The sequence below is a fragment of the Plecotus auritus genome, assembly GCF_963455305.1.
Source record: "Plecotus auritus genome assembly, chromosome: 2".
In the NCBI taxonomy this organism is placed as follows: Eukaryota; Metazoa; Chordata; class Mammalia; order Chiroptera; family Vespertilionidae; genus Plecotus; species Plecotus auritus.
This window is the reverse complement of record NC_137771.1, coordinates 113,740,214-113,763,366: the sequence shown is the minus strand read 5'-3', so window position 1 is coordinate 113,763,366 and position 23,153 is coordinate 113,740,214. Positions and strand designations below refer to the sequence as shown.

The 23,153-nt window shown below is 39.0% G+C and overlaps 1 protein-coding gene across 1 annotated transcript in view; it reads left to right on the top strand.

Annotated features, from left to right (window-relative positions):
- Window positions 1-23,153, top strand: part of PLSCR5 (phospholipid scramblase family member 5) — a gene marked incomplete at both ends in the record, with an annotated part of 74,497 nt that overhangs the window by 16,279 nt on the left and 35,065 nt on the right. The window contains 3 exons of the mRNA XM_080654661.1: window positions 17,330-17,372; window positions 18,305-18,525; window positions 22,141-22,302. Of these exons, the coding sequence (XP_080510787.1) occupies window positions 17,330-17,372; window positions 18,305-18,525; window positions 22,141-22,302 (426 nt within the window). The remainder of the gene's footprint in view (window positions 1-17,329; window positions 17,373-18,304; window positions 18,526-22,140; window positions 22,303-23,153) is intronic.

The window sequence follows — 23,153 nt, the reverse complement described above, 5'->3', positions numbered from 1 at the left end:
TTCAATAGGTTAAACCTAAGAATGATATAAAGCTTCTCCTTCCAGATTAGATTAACATGTTCAAAATAGTCAAAGATATTTTATTCTACAAGTGTCAAAGGATAATTATTATAATTTATTTATGTAGAGGTAAGAGTAGTGAGTTATAGTCTACAAAAAATGTAAAGATTCAGTTCATTTTGAAGTAGAGTTGAGCCTTGAACAATGCATAGGTTAGGGACACTGATCCCCTGAATAGTCAAAAATCCATGTAAAGCTTTGGACTTTCTCCAAACTTAACTACTATTATAGCCTGTTATTGACTGGAAGCCTTACTGATAACATACTCAATTAAGAAAAATTTTGTATGTTATATGTACTATAAACTGTATTTTACAATAAAGTAAGCTAGAGATAAAGAAATGTTATTAAGAAAATCATAAGGAAGAGAAAATATATTAATAATATTTACTGAAAAAAATGTGCATATAAGTGGATCCATACAATTCAAACTTGGTTTGTTCAAGAATCAACTGTACATATATTAAATGCAATTCCTGAGACTTGCAAACCTGATGAATTATGGAGAAGAATTTATTATTAAGCTATATATTCAATGCTGTCATTAGATATCCATTCTACAACTTTCATACTTCAGGAGTACTTGACTTGCCCTGACACCTGAATATATGATTCAATTAAGTTTAAATTTTATACTTTCCAACAACTGCCAGTTTATATATTAATAGCAATGGATGGAAAGGGCTCATTTGGACCATGGTTGATACATGGCCTAGGAATAAAGGAAACTACAAGAACAACCAAAATGAGACCCTCAAATGTAGGAGATTTCTCACAAAGATATATCAAATCAAGTAAAATGTTATTACAGAAGATGGAGTGAATAGAAGAGTAGAGAAAATATGAAAGACAGGTATTCAAAAGTTCAATAGTATCACTAAAGAATTGCTTTTCTCAGGTTCTAAAATTAGTTTAGTGATGCCAGTGTAACAGACTGGAAAGCATATCAAAATTGGCTACTGTACAGCCAGGGTTCAAGTCCTGGCTTAACAATTTGCAAATTGCAATTCTTGGACAAACTACTTAATCTATCTGGAATTGTTTCTGCATATGTAAAACATAATGATATCTACCTCTGAGTTCTTCTGAGAATTAAATCAGACACTATGTCAAAGTGTTTAGCACAGTGACTACTACAGAGAAGTCATTAAAGGAACAACTGCTATTATTAGATACTAGAGGCCTGGTGCATGAAATTCGTTCATGGGGTAGGGGATGTGTGTGTCCCTCAGCCCAGCCTGCACCCTCTCCAATCTAGGACCCCATGAGAGATATCCAGCTTCCCGTTTCCTGGTAGGATCGGGCCTAAACGGACATCCCTCTCACAATCCAGGACTGCTGGCTCCCAACTGCTTGCCTGCCTGCCTTGCTGATTGCCCCTAACCACTTCTGCCTGCCAGCCTGATTACCCCCTAACCACTCCCCTGACAGCCTGATTGATGCCTAACTGCTCCCCTGCCAGCCTGTTTGCCCCAAATTGCCCTCCCCTGCAGGCCTGGTCCCCCCCAACTGCTCACCCCGGCAGGCCTAGGTCCCCCCCCAACTACCCTTCCCTGCAGGCCCAGTAGCCCCCAACTTCCCTCCTCTGACAGCCTGGTCACCCCTAACTGCCCTCCCCTGCAGGCTTGATCACCCCCAACTGCCCTCCCTTGCAGGCCTGGTCCCTCCCAACTGCCCTCCCCTGATGGCCATCTTGTGGTGGCCATCTTGTGTCCACATGGGGGCAGCCATCTTGTGTGTTGGAGTGACAGTCAATTTGTACATTACTCTTTTATTAGATATGATAGAGGCCTGGTGCACGGGTGGGGGCCGGCTGGTTTGCCCTGAAGGGTGTCCTGGATCAGGGTGGGGGTTCCCTTGGGGCATGGGGAGGCCTGGGCGAGGGGCCAGTGGTGGTTTTCAGGCCGGCCACACCCCCCAGCGACCCAAGCAGAGGCCCTGGTATCTGGGATTTATTTATCTTCTATAATTGAAACTTTGTAGCCTTGAGCGGAGGCCAAGGCAGGCCAGGGCAGGCGGAAAGCTTGGCTTCCTCCATTGCCGGGGGCAACTCAAGCCTCCTGCTCTCTCCAGCTCTGTGGCTGCTGCCATTTTTGTTGGGATTTATTTATCTTCTATAATTGAAACTTTGTAGCCTTGAATGGAGGCCTGTGCCTGTCAGGGTGTGTGGAAAGCTTGGCTTCCTCCATTGCCAGGGAAACCCAAGCCTCCTGCTTGTTCCTGGCTGCAGCCATCTTGGTTGGGTTAATTTGCATATTCGCTCCTGATTGGCTGGTGGGCATGGTTTGTGGGTGGAGTGGAGTGATGGTTAATTTGCATATTACTCTTTTATTAGATAGGAATACAGAGGTACAATTTCCTTTTCCATTGTAGAGCTGATTTTTTATTTTTTTAATAATAATTTATGGTTAAAAGTATTACATATGTCCCCTTTTCTCCCCATTATCTCCTGTCAGGCCATCCCAGCCCCTAACCCCAGGCCCTCACTGTCCATTGTCTGTGTCTATGAGCTACGCATATATGCACACAAGATCCTTGGTTGATTACCCACCACCTTTCCTCCCCTGCCTTCCCTCTGAGATTCTGCACTCTGTTCCATGCTTCCATGTCTCTGGATCCACTCCATTCATCAATTTATTTTGTTACTTAGATTCCACATATGAGTGAGATCATGTGTTACTTATCTTTGTCTGACTGACTTATTTCATTTAGCATGATACTCTCCAGATCCCTCCATGCTGTCTCAAAAGGTAAGATATTTTTCTTTTTTACTGCTGCATAGTATTCCATGATATAAATGTTACCCAGCTTTTTTATCCACTCATCTACTGATGAGCATTTGGACTGTTTCCAGATCTTAGCTATTGTAAATTATGCTGCTATGAACATAGGGATGCATACATACTTTCTGATTGGTATTTTGGGTTTCTTAGGATATATTTCTAGTGGTGAGATCACTAAGTCAAAAGGCAGTTCTCTATTTAATTTTTGAGGAAACTCAATACTGTATTCTATAATGGCTGTACCAGTCTACATTTCCACCAGCAGTGTATGAGGGTTCCCTTTTCTCCACATCCTCGCCAAACTTGCCATTTCTTAATTTGTTGATAGTAGCCATTCTGACAGGTGTGAGGTGATAACTCATTGTTGTTTTGATTTGCATTTCTCTGAGGATCAGTGACTTTGAGAATTTTTTTCATATGACTTTTGGCCATCTGTATGTCCTCTTTGGAGAAGTGCCTGTTTAGGACCTTTGCCCATTTTTTAATTGGATTGTTTGCCTTCCTTTGGTTAAATTGTATCAGTTCCTTATATATTTTGGATATTAATCCTTTAACAGATGTAGCATTGACAATATGTTCTCCCTGGTCTCCCATACACTGGGCTCTCTTTTCATTTTGTTGATTTTTTTATTTTTTGCAAGGCAGAAGATATTTATTTTGATGTACTCCCATTTGTTTATTTTATCCTTAGTTTTCTTTGCCCTAGATTTATCCATAAATGTATTGCTATGAGAGATGTCTGAGATTTTGCTGTCTATGGTTTCTTCTAGGATTTTTATGGTTTCCCAACTTACATTTAAGTCTTTTATTCATTTTGAGTTTATTCTTGTGTATGGTGTAAGTTGGTGGTATAGTTTCAGTTTTCTGCATGTATCTGTCTAATTTTCCCGACACCATTTATTGAAAAGACTGTCTTCACTCCATTGTATACTCTTGCCACCTTTGTCAAATATTAATTGGGTATAATGACTTGGGTCAATTTAAGGGGTCTCTATTCTGTTCTATTGATCTCCATTGATCTCTATTGATCTCTATGCCTGTTCTTGTGCCAGTACCAGGCTGTTTTGATTATGGTGGGTTTATAGTATAACTTGAAATCTGGTATTATGATTTATCCAACTTTGTTCTTCTTTCTTAAGATTGCTGTGGCTATTCAGGGTCTTTTTGAGTTCCATATAAATTTTTGGAGAATTTGTGCTATGTCTATGAAATATGCTGTTGGTATTTTAATAGGGATTGCATTGAATCTGTAGATTGACTTGGGTAGTATGGAAACTTTAATGATGTTGATTCTACTAATCCATGCATATGGTATATTCTTCCACTTGTCTATATATTCTACTATCTCTTTTTCAATATCCTGTAGTTTTCTGAATACAGGTCTTTTGCCTCCTTGGTTAAGTTTATAACTAATTATGTTAATTTTTTGTTGCAATGATAAATTGGATTGCTTGTTTAGTTTCTTTTTCTGAGGATTCATCATTGATGTATAAAAAATCCATCAATTTTGGGGTGTTGATTTTGTATCCTGCTGCATTGCTAAATTCATTTAATAAATCTACTACTATTTTGGTGGAGTTTTTAGGGTTTTCTATGTACAATATCATGTCATTTGCAAATAATGAGAGTATTACATCCTCCTTTCCAATCTAGATGCCTTTCATTTATTCCTCTTGTCTGATCTCTGTGGCAAGACTTCCAGGACCATTATATATAATAAAAGGCTAATATGCAGATTGACCAAACAATGAAATGACCAGTAGCTATGACAAACACTGACCACCAGGGGGCAGATGCTCAAAGCAGGAGCTATCCCCTGGTGGTCAGTGTGTTCCCACAGGGGCAGCACCACTCAGCCAGAAGCAGGGCTCATGGCTGGTGAGCACATTGGCGGTGGTGGGAGCCTCACCCGCCTCTGCAGCAGCATTAAAGATGTCCAAGTAACAGCTTACATCCCCCCAAGGGCTCCTGAACTGCGAGAGTGTGCTGCCCGGGCTGAGGGACCCACTTGAGTGCATAAATTTTGTGCACTGGGCTTCTAATCTATACTAATAAAAAGGTAATATGCAAATTGGTTACAACGCCCGCACAGTAACAACCAAACAGCAGGCTGCGTGGGGTGACAAGGCCGGCAGGGGTTTAACGAGGGACAACCAAACGACTGACCAACAGGTTGTGTGGAGCAACTGGGCCAGCAGAGGGGGCAGCTAGGGGAGACCAGACCAGTAGGGGGGGGCAGTTGGTGGCAACCAGGCCAGCAGGGGGTCATTTGGGAGTGACCAGGCCAGCAGGGAGGGGGGGCAGTTGGAGGGCAACCAGGCTGGTGGGAGCAGCAGTGAGGGGTGACCACGTTGGCAGTGGGGGCAGTTAGGGGCAACCAAGCCAGCAGAGGGGGGCAGTGAGGGGCAACCAGGCTGGTGGGGACAGTTGAGGGCAACAAGGCCAGTGGGGGAGCTATTGGGGGCAACCAGGCCAGCAGGGGGGACAATTGTGGGCAACCAGGCTAGAGGAGGGGGCAGTTGGGGTTGACCTGGCCAGCGGAGGCGGGCGGGCGGAAATTAGGGGGAAACTGGGCTGGCAGGAGGGGCAGTTAGGATCCATCGGTCCCGGATTGTAAGAGGGATGTCCAACTGCTGGTTTTTGCCCAATCCCTGGCAGTTGGACATCCCCCAAGGGTCCCGGATTGGAGAAGGTGCAGGCTGGGCTGAGGGGACCCCCCACCGTGCATGAATTTCGTGCACTGGGCCTCTAGTGCTAAATAAGAGTGGTGAAAACAGATATCCCTGTCTTGTTCCTGTTTTTAGGGAAATGGTTTTAGTTTTTGCCCATTGAGCATGATGTTTGCTGTAGGTTTGCCATATACTCCCTGTGTTGAGATATGCTCCCTCTATTCCCACTTTGCTGAGAGTTTTTATCAAAAATGGATGTTGGATTTTGTCTAATGTTTTTTCTGCATCTATTGATGTGATCATATGATTTTTGTCTTTCAATTTGTTTATGTGATGTATCACGTTTATTGAGTTGCAAATATTGTACCATCTTTGCATCCCCAGAATAAATAACTCCAGCTTGGTCATGGTGTATGATCTTTATAATATAACTAGAGGCCTGGTGCATGAAATTTGTGCACAGGGGAGGGGGAGTCCCTCAGCCCAGCTTGCACCCTCTTGTAATCTGGAACCGCTTGCTCCTAACCGCTCGCCTGCCTGCCTGATCGCCCTTAACCCCTCTGCCTGCCTGCCTGATTGCCCCTAACCACTCTGCCTGCCTGATTGCCCCTAACCACTCTGCCTACCTGCCTGCTTATCCCTAACTGCCTCTACCTGCCTGCTTGATCGCCCCTAACCACCTCTGCCTCAGCCCCCACTGCCACAGTTTCATCTGGAAGGACATCCAGAATGATGTCTGGAAGGTCGTTCAGCTGTCTGGTCTAATTAGCATATTATGCTTTTATTATTATAGATGCTGGATAAAATTTACTAGTATTTTGTTGATTTCATAGACTTTAGCATGTATGTTCATCGGGGATATTGGCCTGTAATTCTCTTTCTTTTTAGTGTCTTTGTCTGGTTTTGGAATTAGGGTAGTGCTAACCTCATAAAAGAGCTTGGAAGTGTTCCTTCCTCTTAGATTTTTTTGAATAGTTTGAGAAGTATAAGTATTAGTTCTTCTTTGAATGTTTTGTAAAACTCCCATGTGAAGCCATCTGAGCATGGGCTTTTATTGGTTGGGAGTTTTTTTATTAATTCTTCTATATCATCAGTTGTTATTGGCCTATTCAGGTTTTCTGCTTCTTCCTGTTTTCAGTTTTGGGAGATTATATTTTTCTAGGAATTTGTCCATTTCATCCACATTGTCAAGATTGTTGGCATATATTTGTTCATAGTATTTCCTTACAATCCTATGTAATTCTGTGGTGTCAGTGCTTACATCTACACTTTCATTTCTGGTTTTATTTATTTGGGTCCTCTCTCTTTGTTTCTTTTTTTTAAATTTAATTCATTGTAGTGTTTAATACAGAAAAGCTTTTCTACAGACTGGGAATCAGGCCAACACATATAAATAAATGAGTTTTATTTATTTTGTGGATTTTTTATTGTTTAAAGTATTACAATAATAGGACATCAGTCCCCTTTTTACCCCATTGACCTCACCCCGGCCACCCCTACCCCTGGGCACATGCCCTCACATCCCACCCCAGTGTCTGGGTACATTGATTATAATTATATGCATGCATACAAATCCTTCGGTTGATCTCTTACCCACCCCCTCCAAACCTCCCCTACCATCCCGCTGTAGTTTGACAGTCTGTTCTATACTTCTTTCTCTCTGTATCTATTTTTGTTCATCAGTTTATAATGTTCTTTATATTCCACAAATGAGTGAGATCACGTGATATTTATGTTTCTCTGACTGACTTATTTCACTTACCAGAATGCTCTCCAGGTTCATCCATGCTGTTGCAAATGGCAAAAGTTCCTTCTTTTTATAGCAGCCTACTATTCCATCATGTAAATGTACCACATTTTTCTAATCCACTCATCTGCTCATGGGCATTTAGGATGCTTCCAAATATTAGCTATTGTAAATTGTGCTGCTATGAACATAGGGGTGCATATATCCTTTCTGATTGGTGTTACTGGTTTCCTGGGATATATTCCTAGAAGTGGTATTACTGGGTCAAATGGCAGTTCCATTTTTAATTTTTTGAGGAAACACCATACTGTTTTCCACAGTGGCTGCACCAGTCTGCATTCCAGCCAGCAGTGCAAGAGGGTTCCTTTTTCTCTGCATCCTCTCCAGCACTTGTCATTTGTTGATTTGCTGATGATAGCCATTCTGACAGGTGTGAGATGGTACCTCACTGTTGTTTTAATTTGCACCTCTCGGAAGATTAGTGACTTTGAGCATGTTTTCATATGTCTCTTGGCCTTCTGTATGTCCTCTTTTGAAAAGTGTCTATTAAGGTCCTTTACCCATTTTTTTTTAATTGGATTGTTTATCTTCCTTTCGTTAATTTGTAAATTTTGGAGATTAAACCCTTATTGGAGATAACATTGGCAAATATATTCTTCCATGCAGTGGGCTTTCTTATTGTTTTGTTGATGGTTTCTTTTGCTGTGCAGAAGCTTTTTATTTTGATGTAATCCCATTTGTTTATTTTCTCCTTAGTTTCCATTGCCCTAGGAGCTGTATCGGTAAAGATATTGCCACAAAAAGTGTCTGATATTTTGCAGCCTATAGCTTCTTCTAAGATTTTATTGTTTCCTGTCTTACGTTTAAGTTCTTTATCCATTTTGAGTTTATTTTTGTGTATGGTGTAAGTTGTTGGTCTAGTTTCATTTTTTTTGCATGTATCTGTCCAATGTTCCCAGTACCATTTATTGAAGAGACTATTTTGACTCCATTATATGCTTTTTACACTTTGTCAAATATTAATTGAGCATAATGGCTTGGGTCAATTTCTGGGTTCTCTGTTCTGTTCCACTGGTCTATAAGTCTGTTCCTGTCCCAGTACCAGGAAGCTTTGAGAACAGTGACTTTGTAGTATAGCTTGATATCTGGTATTGTGATCCTTTCAACTTTGTTCTTCTTTAGCAAGATTGCTACATCTATTTGAGGTCTTTTTTTTTATTCCAGATGAATTTTTAGAGAGTTTGTTGTAGGTCTTTGAAGTATGTTGTTGTATTTTAATGGGATTGCATTGAATTTATAGATTGCTTTGGGTAGTATGGACATTTTAATGATGTTCATTCTACCAATCTATGAACATGGTATATTCTTCCATATGTTTATGTCTTCCTCTGTCTTTTTTTTTTCAGTGTCCTGTAATGTTCTGAGTACAGGTTTTTTACCTCCTTGTTTAAATTTATTCTGAGATATCTTAATTTTTTTTGTTGCAATGGTAAATAGGATTTTTTTTCCAGTTTCTCTTTCTGTGAGTTAATCATTGGTGTAAACAAAAGCCATAGATTGATTTCTGGGTGTTAATTTTGTGTCCTGCCACATTGCCAAATTCATTTATTATGTGTAGTAGTTTTTTATGGAGTCTTTAGGGTTTTCTATGTACAATATCATGTTATCTACAATCAATGACAACTTTACTTCTTCCTTTCCAATTTGTATGACTTTTATTTCTTCTTGTCTGATTGCTTTGGCTAGCACTTCCAATATTATGTCTAACAGGAGTGGTAAGAGTGGGCATCCCTGTCTTGTTCCTGTTTTTAGGGGAAATGGTTTTTGCCCATTGAGTATGATGATGGCTGTTTGTTTGTCATATATAGCTTTTATTATGTTGAGGTATGATCCTTCTATTCCCACCTTACTGAGAGTTTTTATCAAGAAAGGGTGTTGAATTTTGTCAAATGCTTTTTCTGCATCAATGGATATGATTATATGGTTTTTATCTCTCAATTTGTTTATGTGATGTGTCACGTTTATTGATTTTCAGATATTGTACTATCCTTGCATCCTCATAATAAATCCCACTTGGCCATGGTGTGTGCTCTTACTAATGTAATGCCAGATTCAGTTTGCTAGAATTTTGTTGAAAATTTTGGCATCTATGTTCATGAAAAATATTGATCTGTAATTCTCTTTCTTGTATTATCTTTATTGGGTTTTGGGATTAGGGTAATTCTGGCTTCTTAGAAAGAGCTTGAAAGTGATCCCTACTCTTGAATGTTTGGAATAGTCTAAGGGAGATAGGTTTTATTTTTTCTTTGAATGTTTGATAAAAGTACCCTGTGAAGCCATCTGGTCCAGGGCTTTTGTTTGTTGGAAGTTTTTTTATTATTATTATTTTGCTTCAATTTCCTCCATAGTTATCAGCCTATTTTGATTTTTTTATACTTCCTGATTGAGTTTTGGAAGGTCATATTTTTCTAGGAATATGTCAATTTCTTCTAGGTTGACTAGTTTATTGGAATAGAGCTGCTCATGGTATTTTTTTATGAGTCTTCATATTTCTGTAGGGTCTGTTATTATTTCACCTCTTTCATTTCTGGTTTTGTTTCTATATGTCCTCTCTCTTTGCTTCTTGTTGAGCCTGGCTAGATGTTCATTAATCTTATTTGTCCTTTCAAAGAACCAGCTCTTGTTTTCATTGATTTTATTTTGGGGAGCTCTGTCATTTATTTCCACTCTGATCTTTATTATTTCCCTCCTTCTACTCACTCTGGGCTTTTCTTTTTGCTCTCTTTCTAATTCTTCAGGTTGCAGAGTTAGATGGTTTATTACCAGTTTTTCTTATTTGCTTGTCTGTGTTTTTTTTTAGGTAGTACTGTAATGTTATGAACTTCCCTCTCAGGACTGCTTTCCCTGTGTCCCATAGATTTTGTATTGTTGTGTTTTCATTGTGATTTGTTTCCAGGATGTTTTTATTTCTTCTTTGATCTCGTTGGTAACCCAATAATTGTTTAGTAGTATGTTTTTCAGCCTTCAAGTGTTTGAACATTTGTGATTCTTTTTATTGCAGTTTATTTCTAATACTAGAGGCCTGGTGCACAAAATTTGTGCACTGATAGGTTCACTAGGCCTCAACGGCAATCAGGGCCTTCCTGCTGCTGGCTGGGTCCTTCTTCCCCTCACTGCCAGCTGCCAGCTGGGACCTTCCTTCATTCAACACCACCTCCTCGTGGTTAGAGCATGTCATACCAAGTTGTCAAACTACTGAGGGGACAATTTACCTATTAGCCTTTTATTAGCTAGAATAGAACTTGGGACCCTTCAGTCCTCAGGCCAATGCTGTATCCACTGAGACAAACCAACTAGGGCAATAGTTTGTTGTTGATTTTTCTTGTTTTTTTTTTTTGTTTTTGTTTGTGTGTGTGTGTGTGTGTGTGTGTGTGTTGTTTGTTTGTTTGTTATTATTTGAGGTATGCCTGTAATGCTATGAACTTCCCTCTCAAGACTGCTTTTGTAATTTTTGAGATTTGGGGTTGTTGTGTGTTCACTTTCATTTGTTTCCAGGAAGTTTTTTATTTCTTTCTTGATCTCATTGGTAACCCATTCATTGTTTTAATAACATGCTATTTAGTCTCCATGTGTTTTAATATTTTTGTGTGTTTTTACTGTAGTTAATATCTAATTTCATTTCACTTTGATCTGAGAAGATGCTTGATATGATTTAAATCTTCTTGAACTTGTAGAGCTTTGTTTTGTGTCCTAACATGTGGTCTACCTTTGAGAATGACCCATGTACACTTGAGAAGAATGTATATTCTAAAGCTTTGAGGTGAAATGTTCTATCAATGTCCATTAAATCCATCTATTCCAGTGTGTCCTTTAGAGTCACTGTAAATGGGTTAAGTTTTTGTCTGGAAGATCTATCCAGTGAAGTCAGCAGGGTGTTAAAGTCCCCTACTTTAACTGTATTTTTGTAGATTTCTCCATTAAAGTCCTCTAGAAGGTTTTTTATCTATTTAGAAGCTTCTATATTAGTTGTATATATATTTACCAGGGTTATATCCTCTTGTTGGATCGATTCCTTCAGTATTATGTAGTGACTTTGTTGTCTCTTGTGATGACCTTCATTTTGAAGTCTATTTTGTCAGAAATGAGTATTGGTACTTCATTTTTTTTTTCCTTTTCCATTTGCTTCAAAAATTTTTTCTTATCCCATCTCTCTCATCTTGTGTGTGTCTTTTGTTCTGAGGTGGGTTTTTTGTAGACAGCATATAGTTGGGTCATGTTTTTGTATCCATTTAGCTACCCTGGGCCTTTTGATTGAATCATTTAATCCATTTAATTTTAAAGTTATTAGTGATAGGTACTTATTTATTCCTATTTTAATTCTGTATGTCTAGGTATCTCTCTTTTTCTCTTTTCTCATCACAGCAGTTCCTTTAGCATTTCTGATAATGTTGACCTGGTGTGGATGTACTCTAGCCTTGTTTTGTTTTGTTTTGTTTTGGGGGGGGTGTGTTTGGGAAGCTCTTCATTTGATTTTCTATTTGAATAATAGCCTTGCTGCATATAGTAATCTTAGTTTCAGATCTTTGATTTCCATTACCTTGAGTACTTCATGCCATTCCCTTATGGCCTGTAGAGTTTCTGATGAGAAATCAGGTGTCAGCCTTATGGGAGCTCCTTTCTAGGTAACAGTTTTCTTTTCTCTTGCTGCCTTTAAGATTCACTCTTTGTCTTTAATTTTTGGAATTTTAATTATGATGCATTTGGGTGTAGGCCAGTTTGCGTTCTTCTAGCTTGGTGTTCTCTATGTCTCTGGACCTTGTATGAGTTTTTCCTTTACCAGTTTAGGGAACTTTTCTGTCATTGTTTCTTCAAACACATTCTATATCCCTTAACTCCCTTTCTGTCTCTTCTGGCACAATTGCTATTTGAATATTGTTATGTTTCATGTTGTCCCACAGCTCCCTTAAGCTGTCCTCCTGTTTTTTAATTATTATTTTTTTCTTTTTAGTTTTCTGATTGAGTGATTTTTTTCAACCCTGTCTTCTAATTCACTGATTTGATCCTCAACTTCCCCTAATATGTTGTGTATCCCTTCCAATGTGTTCTTTATTTGTGTTATGTCATTCTTTATCTCTGACTGTACTTTTTTCATAGTTATTGTATCTTTTTTCATGCTGTTGAGTTTCTTTGCCATCATTAGTCTAAACTGTTTCAGATAAATTTTCTATCTCTGCTTCATTTTTCTCTTCTTCTGGAGAATTCTGTTTTTCTTTCATTTGGGTTTTTTTTTCTTTGTCTCCTCATTTTGGCCCTGTTTGGGTTTGTGTTAGGTAGTTCCTCTATGCCTCTCAATATCTAGTGCAGGACAATGTCAAGTGCTGTTTCTGACTAATTAGACCAGACAAAGACTCAAAGACTCCAGAGACTACCTCTGTCTACGGACTGATAGGATTCCGACTTGAATAGCCCCAGACAATTGTCCTCAGGTGAGGCAAGAGTTTTTTTCAACAGGGTGGGGTGGTTGCTTCTGCCTGGAGGCTAATTGTTATTTTTAGTCTCTTAAGTGGCCTCAGGACAAGGTGTTTTACAATAGGGTAAGTCAACTGTTTCTCCCCGCCTCAGGCAAGGCAAATGTCTGTGTGGGAAAGATGTCCTCTGCTGTGTGAGGGAATGACTCAGCACTAGAAACTGGGGGTATCTGCCTTCTGTGCTCTAACCCCCACATCCCCAATTCTAGCATCTGCTCACACAGCTCCAGTCCACTCTGCCCTCCCTCTGCTGGAACACAACGTGGGTGGTTCCACAGGGAATTTTGTGCATTGGCCCTTTAAGAGGGTGCCTGAATTTACAGCTGTCTCTTCCTGGAAATTTAGAGCCCCTTGTTATGTGGATACCATTCTCAGTAGTGGTGCTCTCTGCTGAAGGTCCCATCTTGGAAATTATACCCTAGAATTCTCAGGGGCAACCCTTCACAGCTGAGATATCTCTCTGGGACTTCAGTTGCTATCTGTGGGAGCCCACCAGCCCTTTTGCACATCTGCCCCTTCCTCCTGTCTCTATGCGGTCTCCACTTTTGGTCCACAGTTATCAGGGTTCTCTCCAGTGAGTCTTCTGTTGATTATTCAGGAAGTTTTTCTATATTTCATTTGTAGTTTCAGTTTGTTTCTGGGAGCATGTTCATGAAGCATCCACTTTCTCTGCTGCCATTTGTAATCTCTCTTCTGTAGAGCATATCTTAATTGATGGCCTCTCATTTTCAAGACTAAAACTTGATCCATGACACTAATATTCAAAATTCCTAAATTCAAAACCTTAGTCTTGCCTTCATAGTTCTTCCCTCATCCCTAAGTTACTTCTACATATATCATCTGGTAAATCATCATGGATACTTTTTATGAGGCATATGTCTTCTTCTCCCAAAGCTCTACATTTTTTTTCTCAAGAGACCAGAACTAACAATAGTACACTAGAAAAAACTGATTATAATTTTTAATAAATTTATTGAGGTGACATTAATAATATTATATAGGTTTCAACTCTATAACTCTATGATACATCATCTGTATATTGCATTGTGTGCCCACCACTGAAAGTCAAATCTCTTTCCAACAGCATTCAGTCTACGACCTCTACCCTTTATGATACCCCTACCCTTCTTCCTTTTGGTATCTACTATACTGTTGCCTGTGTCTATGAGTTTTTGTTTGTATGTCGTATTTGTTCATTTGTTGCTTTCAGTTTTATATCCCATATGTGAGTGAAATCATATGGTTCTTAATTTTTTTTCTGTCTGACTTATTTTGTTTAACATGATATTCTCAAGGTACATACATGTTGTCACAAATGGCAGTTTTTCATCTTTCTTACAGCTGAGTAGTACCCCATTGTGTGTGTGTGTGGGGGGGGGTGTATACATACATACACACACACACACACACACACACACACACACACACACACATATATATATATATGTGATACATATATATATATATATATATATATATATACATATATCACATCTTATTTATCTAATCATCTAACAAAGGACATTTTGTTTGTTTCCATGTCTTGGCCACCATGAATAATATTGCAATGAACATAAGGGTGCATATACACAGAAGGGGGTTTGCTGGGTCATATGGTGACTTTACTGTTAAGTTTTTTTTTTTTTTTAATATATTTTATTGATATTTTACAGAGAGGAAGGGAGAGGGATAGAGAGCTAGAAACATCGATGAGAGAGAAACATCGATCAGCTGCCTCCTGCACACCTCCCACTGGGGATGTTCCTGCAACCAAGGTACATGCCCTTGACCGGAATCGAACCCGGGACCCTTCAGTCCGCAGGCCGACGCTCTATCCACTGAGCCAAACCGGTTTCGGCTACTGTTAAGTTTTTGAGGAACCTCCATACTCTTTTCCATAGTGGCAGTATCAGTTTTCATTCCCACCAGCAGTGAATGATGACTTCTATTTTCCACAACTTCTCTAACACTTACTTGTCTTCTTGATAATAGCTATTTCAACATATGTGAGGTGATACCTCATTATAGTTTTGATTTGCATTTTCCCTAATAGCTAGTGAAGTTGAGTGTCTTTTCATATATGTTGGCCATGTTTATGTCTTCTTGGGAGAAGTATCTGTTCAAGTCCTCTACCCATTTTTTAGTTGAATTGTTTGGTATCTTTTTATTGTTGAGTTGTAAGGGTTCTTTATATATTTTTTATGTTAACCCCTTTCTGGAGCTGTTATTTGCAAATGCATTCTCCCATTTGGTTGGTTCTAATGTTTTAATTTGCGTAATTGTTAAATTAAGTTTTAGAATATTTAAAATCATAAATTATTTTTGGAAAATACTTGTTATAAATCTTAAGAGGCCACATGCACACTTTTATCAATAACAATATTTGAATTAAATAAATATTAGCTTTACCTCAAAATCAGTATATGGAAGGAGAATAAACAAAATAAGGTAACTTCCAATTTTCTGAGTTTGTGATGCCCAATGCCAAATATTAGTAGTGTCTACTTCAACTTAACAGATACATATGAGTTTATTAATGTGGAAGAGAAAAAAGTACATTTAAAAGCAACATAGAAAATTAAACATTAGAAAAGACAATCAGCATTAGATTTTGTATTGACTTCAAGGACTGAATGTCAAATTTAAAATATATATATAAAGTAATTCATTCATTCTAAAAGCACATTTTTATTATTTTCTTTAAAAACAATTTGCATTACCTACTTTTTAACATAGTAATTTCTCATTCGTGTGCATACTTTATCACTGTAAATGGACTTCATTTCTAATTGCATAAGGAAAGTTTTACTGTTATGCATTTAGTGACATAACTTTTATTCTGCTTAAATTGATGTTTTATCAACATCAGCAGGATTTCTGTTTTTTTCTAGTCCAAAGGGAGGTATGAGTGAAAAAAAATTTCCACAATAAGCTCTTTCTGCTTTAACAAGGATATATCATCACTGTGGGCAATGAGGTGCTGCATGACCCAGTAGGAGTAAAGTTAGGCAGGGTTAGAACGAGCGGCCAGACATTCAGATCCTTGTTGTTTTATTTCGTTTTCTTATAAAAAGAAGGGGAATCAACTTTTAAAACATCATAGGGATTATTATTCATAGAGATTGTTTAAAAATCTTCTCAAAGTATTGATTCTAATAGCTACTCTTTTACCCATTACCACAGAAAGAGAGCATAGTTAAGCACAGTTTCTATTTATATTCTGGGCAAATCTGCCTTGGAATTTTCAAGGTTCTTGCAATTTTTTATTTTCACTTAAATAAAAAAAAACATTTTATTTTCTTTTTTAATATAAAATGTTAGTTGTGCCTGGCCAGTGTGACTTAGTGGTTAAATATCGATCTATGAACCAGGAGGTTATGGTTCGATTTCAGGACAGGGTATATGCCCAAGTTGTGGGCTTGAGGCTCAGTGGGGGGAGTTTAGGAGGTAGCTAATCAATGAGTCTCAGCATTGATTTTTCTATCTCTCTCTCCCTCTCCTTTCCTCTCTGAAATCAATAAAAATATATATTTAAAAATAAATAAGTAAATAAAATAAATGTGAGTTGTATTCAACTGTTTTGAATAGAGAACATGAAAATCATCTAATTTCATATACTTTAGTAAACAGGTTGATATTATCTCCAAAAGACTTCAAAATGTTGTGATGTAATGTTTCATGGCCTTCATGTTACCTTTAACAGTTAGACCTAATTTTATGTAGTCTAGTAAACAGGTTAAGAATATCCCCACAAAATATAATGAACAACATAAACTGATGAACAAAAACAGATCCAGAGACAGAGAAGTATCCATCAGACTGTCAAACCTCAGAGGAAAGGTAGGGGAGGGTAGGGGTAAGGGGGAGAGATCAAGCAAATGAGTTGTATGCATGCATATAAGCCTAACCAATGGACACAAACACCAGGGGGTTGAGGGAATAAGTGGGGGGTGGGGAGGAATGGGGCGATAAGGACACATATGTACTACCTTCATCACTAAAAAACAAAAAAGAAAGAAAAGATAAAAATCACAAAAGAAAAAATAGTATAGCTACTTTAGCCTATCTGAATTCCAAAAGCTGTCTCTTCAGCTCTGCGAGGTTATTAGACTCTGATTTTACACAGCCTTTGCTGGGGCTGGGAAACAGACTCCTGCAGTAATATAGGACAGTTGTAAGATTTACTTCATTTTTTTCCTTCTCTTAGGTATCACAGTCCTGTAAGGCCTGTTTTCAAATATCTGAAAAGAACATTTTCATATATATTTTCTGCTTTTTAAGGTGTTTATAACAGAATTACAATTCCTGAATTAGTTAGGTTTTTTTTTTGTTTGTTTGTTTGTTTTTTTGACCAGTAGTATAAACTTTAAAACATATAAAGTGGAATATTTTTTGAGTTTTTAAACAAATAGCCAATTTTCATGTTCCATGGTCTTTTTTTGTGTGTGAAAATAAATATGCTTCTCAAATAAAAAAAGAAGAATATCCCCACAAGTTTTCAGTGTTGTGATGTAATGTTTCCCTGTCCTGTCGCCCTCACAGTTAGACCTGATCGTTGTACACCAGCAGGTGGAGCTTCTTGGAAGTAAGTGTATCCTCTTCTATTAAAGTTGTGGAAAATATTTTAGGTTTCAGAAGTTCCTATATATCTAAATATTTTATAAAGGATAAAGTTAAATGTTTATAATAGCTGTTTTAAAAATAGCACTATTTTATTTTTTAAAAATAAACATTGAAAGTAAAATTACTAGGCTGATGAAAATAAACCTAAAAGCGTAAAACTCTCAAAGTCTTTGGTGATATGCCATTAGAAATCTAGCATTATTTTTAATCTTAAAATGATTTTAAAAATGTGATCATTTCCCTGGTTGCTAATACTTTTATTTTTTCTTAAGAATTCCAGAAATGCAAATCAAGTTTGAGACTAAATTTAAAAAAAAAAATTCATCAAAACAAAATTCCACTGTTTCAAGATTTCATCGGTGATTAATCAAATGGGCAAATTATTTAACAATAAACAAATTTACGAGTATGACTAACTTGCAAATTACTTGAGTACTTTTTGTTCTTAACATATTATGTTATTTCTAAAATATGTCAAAATTGAAATAGCAGGATAACATACAGCTGAAGATATATTGTCAGACATAGATTTTAGACAAAATTCTTAGTATCATATGAGTTGTCCCAATAAATTTCATATTAATGACCGAATTATTATTTGAGTACAACATTCGGTTCTTGTTGACAGCATTGCTTTCCTAGTTGAAAGTGGTATTGCATGTTTCCAAGTAGAGCATTTATCTAGAATAAAAATTTATTCAGCACACAGTTCTGTTCTCAGAGTTTACTTTAACTTTCATGGAGTATCCTCAAGTTTTAGAGCATGGATGTAGATTTGTGTAAAGAAGGTACAATATTCTTAATAAATAATCTGTCACTATGTTTGTTTTTCATTTAAAGGCATGATACTAAGCACAGCATTATTTTGATGAATTTTCTTTTTTGTTCCATCAGTGATACTTGGCACTGAAACTGTGAACAAATATGAGATTAAAAACAGCTTGGGGCAAAGAATATACTTTGCTGTGGAGGAAAGTATCTGCTTCAATCGTACTTTCTGTTCCACACTTCGATCTTGCACTCTGAGGATCACGGACAACTCGGGTCGAGAGGTGATTACAGTAAACAGGCCCTTGAGGTGTAACAGCTGCTGGTGCCCTTGCTACCTACAAGAGGTCAGTCATTGGCTCTGGTGTGCTTTTCCCTTCTACTTTTGAAAAGATTAGCAAATATTTCTTTAATAAATGGCATTCATCTGGAACTATGGGGAAATTAGCTTTTCAATTGTTTGGATTAGTACATCACTCCTTTAGAATCAGAACACCTTGAAAATTTGGTAATTCACTAATTTTTTTCCCCTTTCCAACCAAAAATGACAGTGGCTTCTGTGATCTTAACTGGTGAAGACAGTTCATGCATCATGTAAATGAGACATACCTTCCTGACTCTTGTTAATAGCATTTAATTTTATATAGTCTAATAGAGGCCTGGTGCACAAAATTCATGCACAGGTGTGGGGTTTGTGTCCCTCAGCCCAGCCTGCACCATCTCCAATCTGGGACATCCCTCTCACAATCCAGAACTGTTGGCTCCAAACCACTCACCTGACTGCCAGCCTGATCACCTCCTAACCACTCCCCTGCCAGCCTGATCGATGCCTAACTGCTCCCCTGCCTGCCCAATTGCGCCTAACTGCCCTCCCCTGCCAGCCTGGTTGCCCCTTACTGTCCTCCCTTGCCAGCCTGGTCCCCCCCCAACTGCACTCCCCTGCAGGCCTGCCCCCCCCCAACTGCCCTCCTCTGCTGGCCCAGTCACCCCTAACTTCCATCCCCTGCTGGCCTGATCACCCACAACTGCCCTCCCCTGCCAGCCATCTGGTGGCAGCCATCTTGTGTCCACATGGGGCGGCCATCTTTGACCATATGGGGGTGGCCATCTTGTGTATTGGAGTGATGGTCAATTTGCATATTACTCTTTTATTAGATAGGAGGATGAGTTCCACCATTAAGCAAATCTACCCATTGTCCCTTTGTCTTCTCTCACTGTAGCAAAATTCAGGAAGTGTCAAGTGATACTGAACTCTTCTAAGGTGGTTTCTCTTGGTTAGGTAATATTATTTAGAACAGATGTCACATTGCATGCTCTCATTTATGACAAACATCAAGGTTTGGAAAAGACAATGTTATTGTTCTAGAAGGAATCATTCAATTATTTTATTTCAATACTAGAGGCCCGGTGCACAAAATTCGTGCATGGAGGGGGGTTCCTCAGCCTGACCTGCATGCTCTTCAATCTGGGATCCCACTTGCAATCCGGGACAACTGGCTCTTAACCATTTGCCTGCCTGCATGCCTGATCACCCCTAACCCCTCTGCCTGCCTGCCTGATCACCCCTAACTGCCTCTGCCTGCCAGCCTGATCACCCCTACCTTGCCCTGCTGCCAGCCTGATTGCCTCTACCTTGCCCCCCTGCCTGCCTGATCGCCCCTAACCTCTCTGCCTGCCTGCCTGATCACCCCTAACTGCCCTCCCCTGCTGGCCTGATCACCCCTAACTGCCTCTGCCTGCCTGATCTCCCCTAACTGCCCTCCCTTTCCAGCCTGATATCACTCCCAACTTCCCTCCCCTGCCAGCCTGATCGTGCCCCCAACTGCCCTCCCCTGCTGGCCTTATCACACCTGTCTCTGCCTCGGCCCCCACCACCATGGCTTTGTCCAGAAGGAAGTTGGATGTCTGGAAGATGGCTGGTTGATCTGGTTTTATTAGCATATTACCCTTTTATTAGTATAGATAGATTATATAGGATAGGATTGCTTAAATGAGGGGAAGGGAAAGCCTTTTTCAGCAGGAGGGGATGCTCTTGGCAGACAAAAACACATAATCCCTATATCTGGACTGATAACCAGCCATATGCACTATACTGCCAAACCGGTCATTAAAAAATTGAATCACTTTCTTACACCTTACACCAAAAGCTAATGACCTTAAAACCCCTCCTTAGTCCCCACCTTAGGTTTTGCCTTCACAGTTCACCCAGAGTAGGTTCTGACTGGTCAGTTTCTATGCCAGTCAGCGTCAAAAGCTCCGCCTCCTAGGCAGTCATTCGCTCCTCACAATTAACCAAGATTTGGTTCTGATTGGTCAGTTTCTATGCCAGTCAGAATCTCCAGGCCTATCTCCGGTCCTGAACATAAAGGCAGGGCTGATCGGCAGCCACCCAGGCTGCTGGCAAGTGGGCTGAACTGCTGACCTTTGGGAGAGAGGGAGAGAGGCTTGGCTGCTGGCGAGGCCCAGAGAGAGGAGCAGGGTCTGATGGCGTTTGGTGGAGCCTTCAGTCATTTTGAATGTTATGACCCTGGCTCTTTATATATATAGATATAATAGATTCCATTACCCTTTAATGGACCTGTAATAATAGCTTTTATTGACATAATGCAGGTGATGAAGAACGTTTACTTACTTAGACATCTTCAGTATCATGACATTTCTATGAGCTAGAAAGAATAAGTTTTACTCTCCACATTTTGCAGTTGAGCAAACTTGTGCTTAGAAACTGGAGATGATTTACCTATGATCACATATCTAGAAAATATCATAAATGGGACTTGATCCAGGTGTTCTTATTCAAGCCTATGTGTCTTAATAAAGTAGTGTATAAATACTCTATTTAGCACAATATAAATAAATATTAATGAAAGAAGAATAATTAGGGAAGTTTATTCTCCAATTAATTCTCCAACTATTTATAGCTAATCACTTGGCTAAGTGATAAGATAGCTAAGGTACTTATACATGAACCAAAGAATTTCTATCCTCCTACTGAGGATATTTAAGATCTAATATGCCCCAACATGGTATAATCACAGAATATTTCTGATAATTGATGTTTTATTTTTATAGTAGTCATTATCACATAAATTAAACATAAGTTGTATCTTGATACCCATTAATAATTTTAAAATTTTTGTCATAATCAAACCAATAACTTTGAAAGTGATCCCAGAACAATTGTATGTAATTCTAAGCAGTCTTTTTGAAACTACTTTTGTCTATGCAAAAACACTATAGACACGTACATAAGACTATTAACTTAATAAATAAGAAAAGACAGAATGAGATCTGATGATGGAGAGGTAGTTTGATTTACAAGCAAACAATTTTCATTTTTGTACCCACTTCCAGCTTATTATACAAAGGATTTTTTTGGGAAAATGCAATAATTGCTCATTTTTAACACTTTGGAAAAAGTTAAACAGTGATAATATAGGTGTGTAATAACTGAACACTGCAGAAACATTTACTTTTAATAGGACACAGAGGAGCTGGAAGTTGACAATCTGAAGAGAAGAAATATGCATACTTAATAATTGATAAGAATATTAAAAATAGATGTGTGTTGTGGCAACAAATGAAAGGGAATAGATATTAGGGCCCTCATGGGAAACAACTTTCCATGCTTGACCAACTGCTGTAATAGGAACAAAAGTGGCAAAGAATCCAGTGTCCCAGGTTCTAAAGATAGTTCTGGGATAGATTCTTTTTAGGAAATAAGATCAAAGATATGGACTTTTAGTGCATAATACCAAACATATATCTATACAGTAAGTATATTCATTTCTATAAAATATGAGTAAACACTGCTTTGCTCCTTAGAACCAGATATTTAAAATGGCTTGTGTAATGTGAAAATAATTTCATAAAAGTATATTGTTTAGAAGTAAATTTACATTATAATAAAATTAAAATACAATAACCTTAGAAAATCTTATTTTTATTATTTCTTCTTACAGTTAGAAATCCAAGCTCCTCCTGGTACTATAGTTGGTTATGTTTCACAGAAGTGGGACCCATTTCTGCCTAAATTCACAATACAAAATGCAAACAAAGAAGATATTTTGAAAATTGTTGGTCCTTGTGCAACATGTGGCTGTTTTGGGGATGTGGATTTTGAGGTATGACAGACAAAATCAAGTTTTTGCTTAGATCCTGATTTGTTGCAACATAAATTATTTTAAATGTTCAAATCATGGGTTCCTCTCCCGATTGGAGGAAGATGGCGGCACACAGGACAGAGATGAGGGAAAGGGTGTTAGTGAGGAGGTGAAAGGAGAGTGTGTGGATCTGTGTGGTATGTGTGTGAGTGAGTGAGGGACAGTTAAATCCAGCAGGAGCAGCAGGGACTGGCAGACCAGGCTCTCTTGGACAGGGAGAGACTGCCAATGCTGTGGGCACTCCCCGGACTGTGGGACTCAGGCATGGGCACGAAGTCCACGCCATCTTGAAGGGGAGAGCTGACTCTTCTAGGAACTCATCAATACCACCACCCAACAGGCCTTGGACACTGCCTACGACCCAGCAGCCACTCCAGCCAAAATCCTGCTGTCCCACCCACAGAACCACAGACCCTGGGACCTCCACCTCCAAGGCTGCACACTACCACAGCAGTAAGTGCAACTTCCCCGTCCCCAGCAGCTTAACTCCTGATGCCACAGTCTTGCTTCTCCAGCACCATAGTCGTGCTTTTCAAGCACACAGACTGCCTGAACCCACCACTCCACAGGCTTCTAGTGGGTGCCACCGTGGGGCACACTCTTCACTATTACCCAAACAAGGGACCACTGCCCCGGCAGTAGAAATTCTGGATTCACCCTTCCTGGATACCTCCCCACAGCCACCTTGGTCACACAGATTCAGTGCCAGGGCTCCTCTGGGTGCCTGAGTGTACCACTACTTGGATGCGCAAACCTAACCAAGGGCATAAGGCCTCCGGCAGTAGAAATACGGACTTTCCCCACTCCCGGCT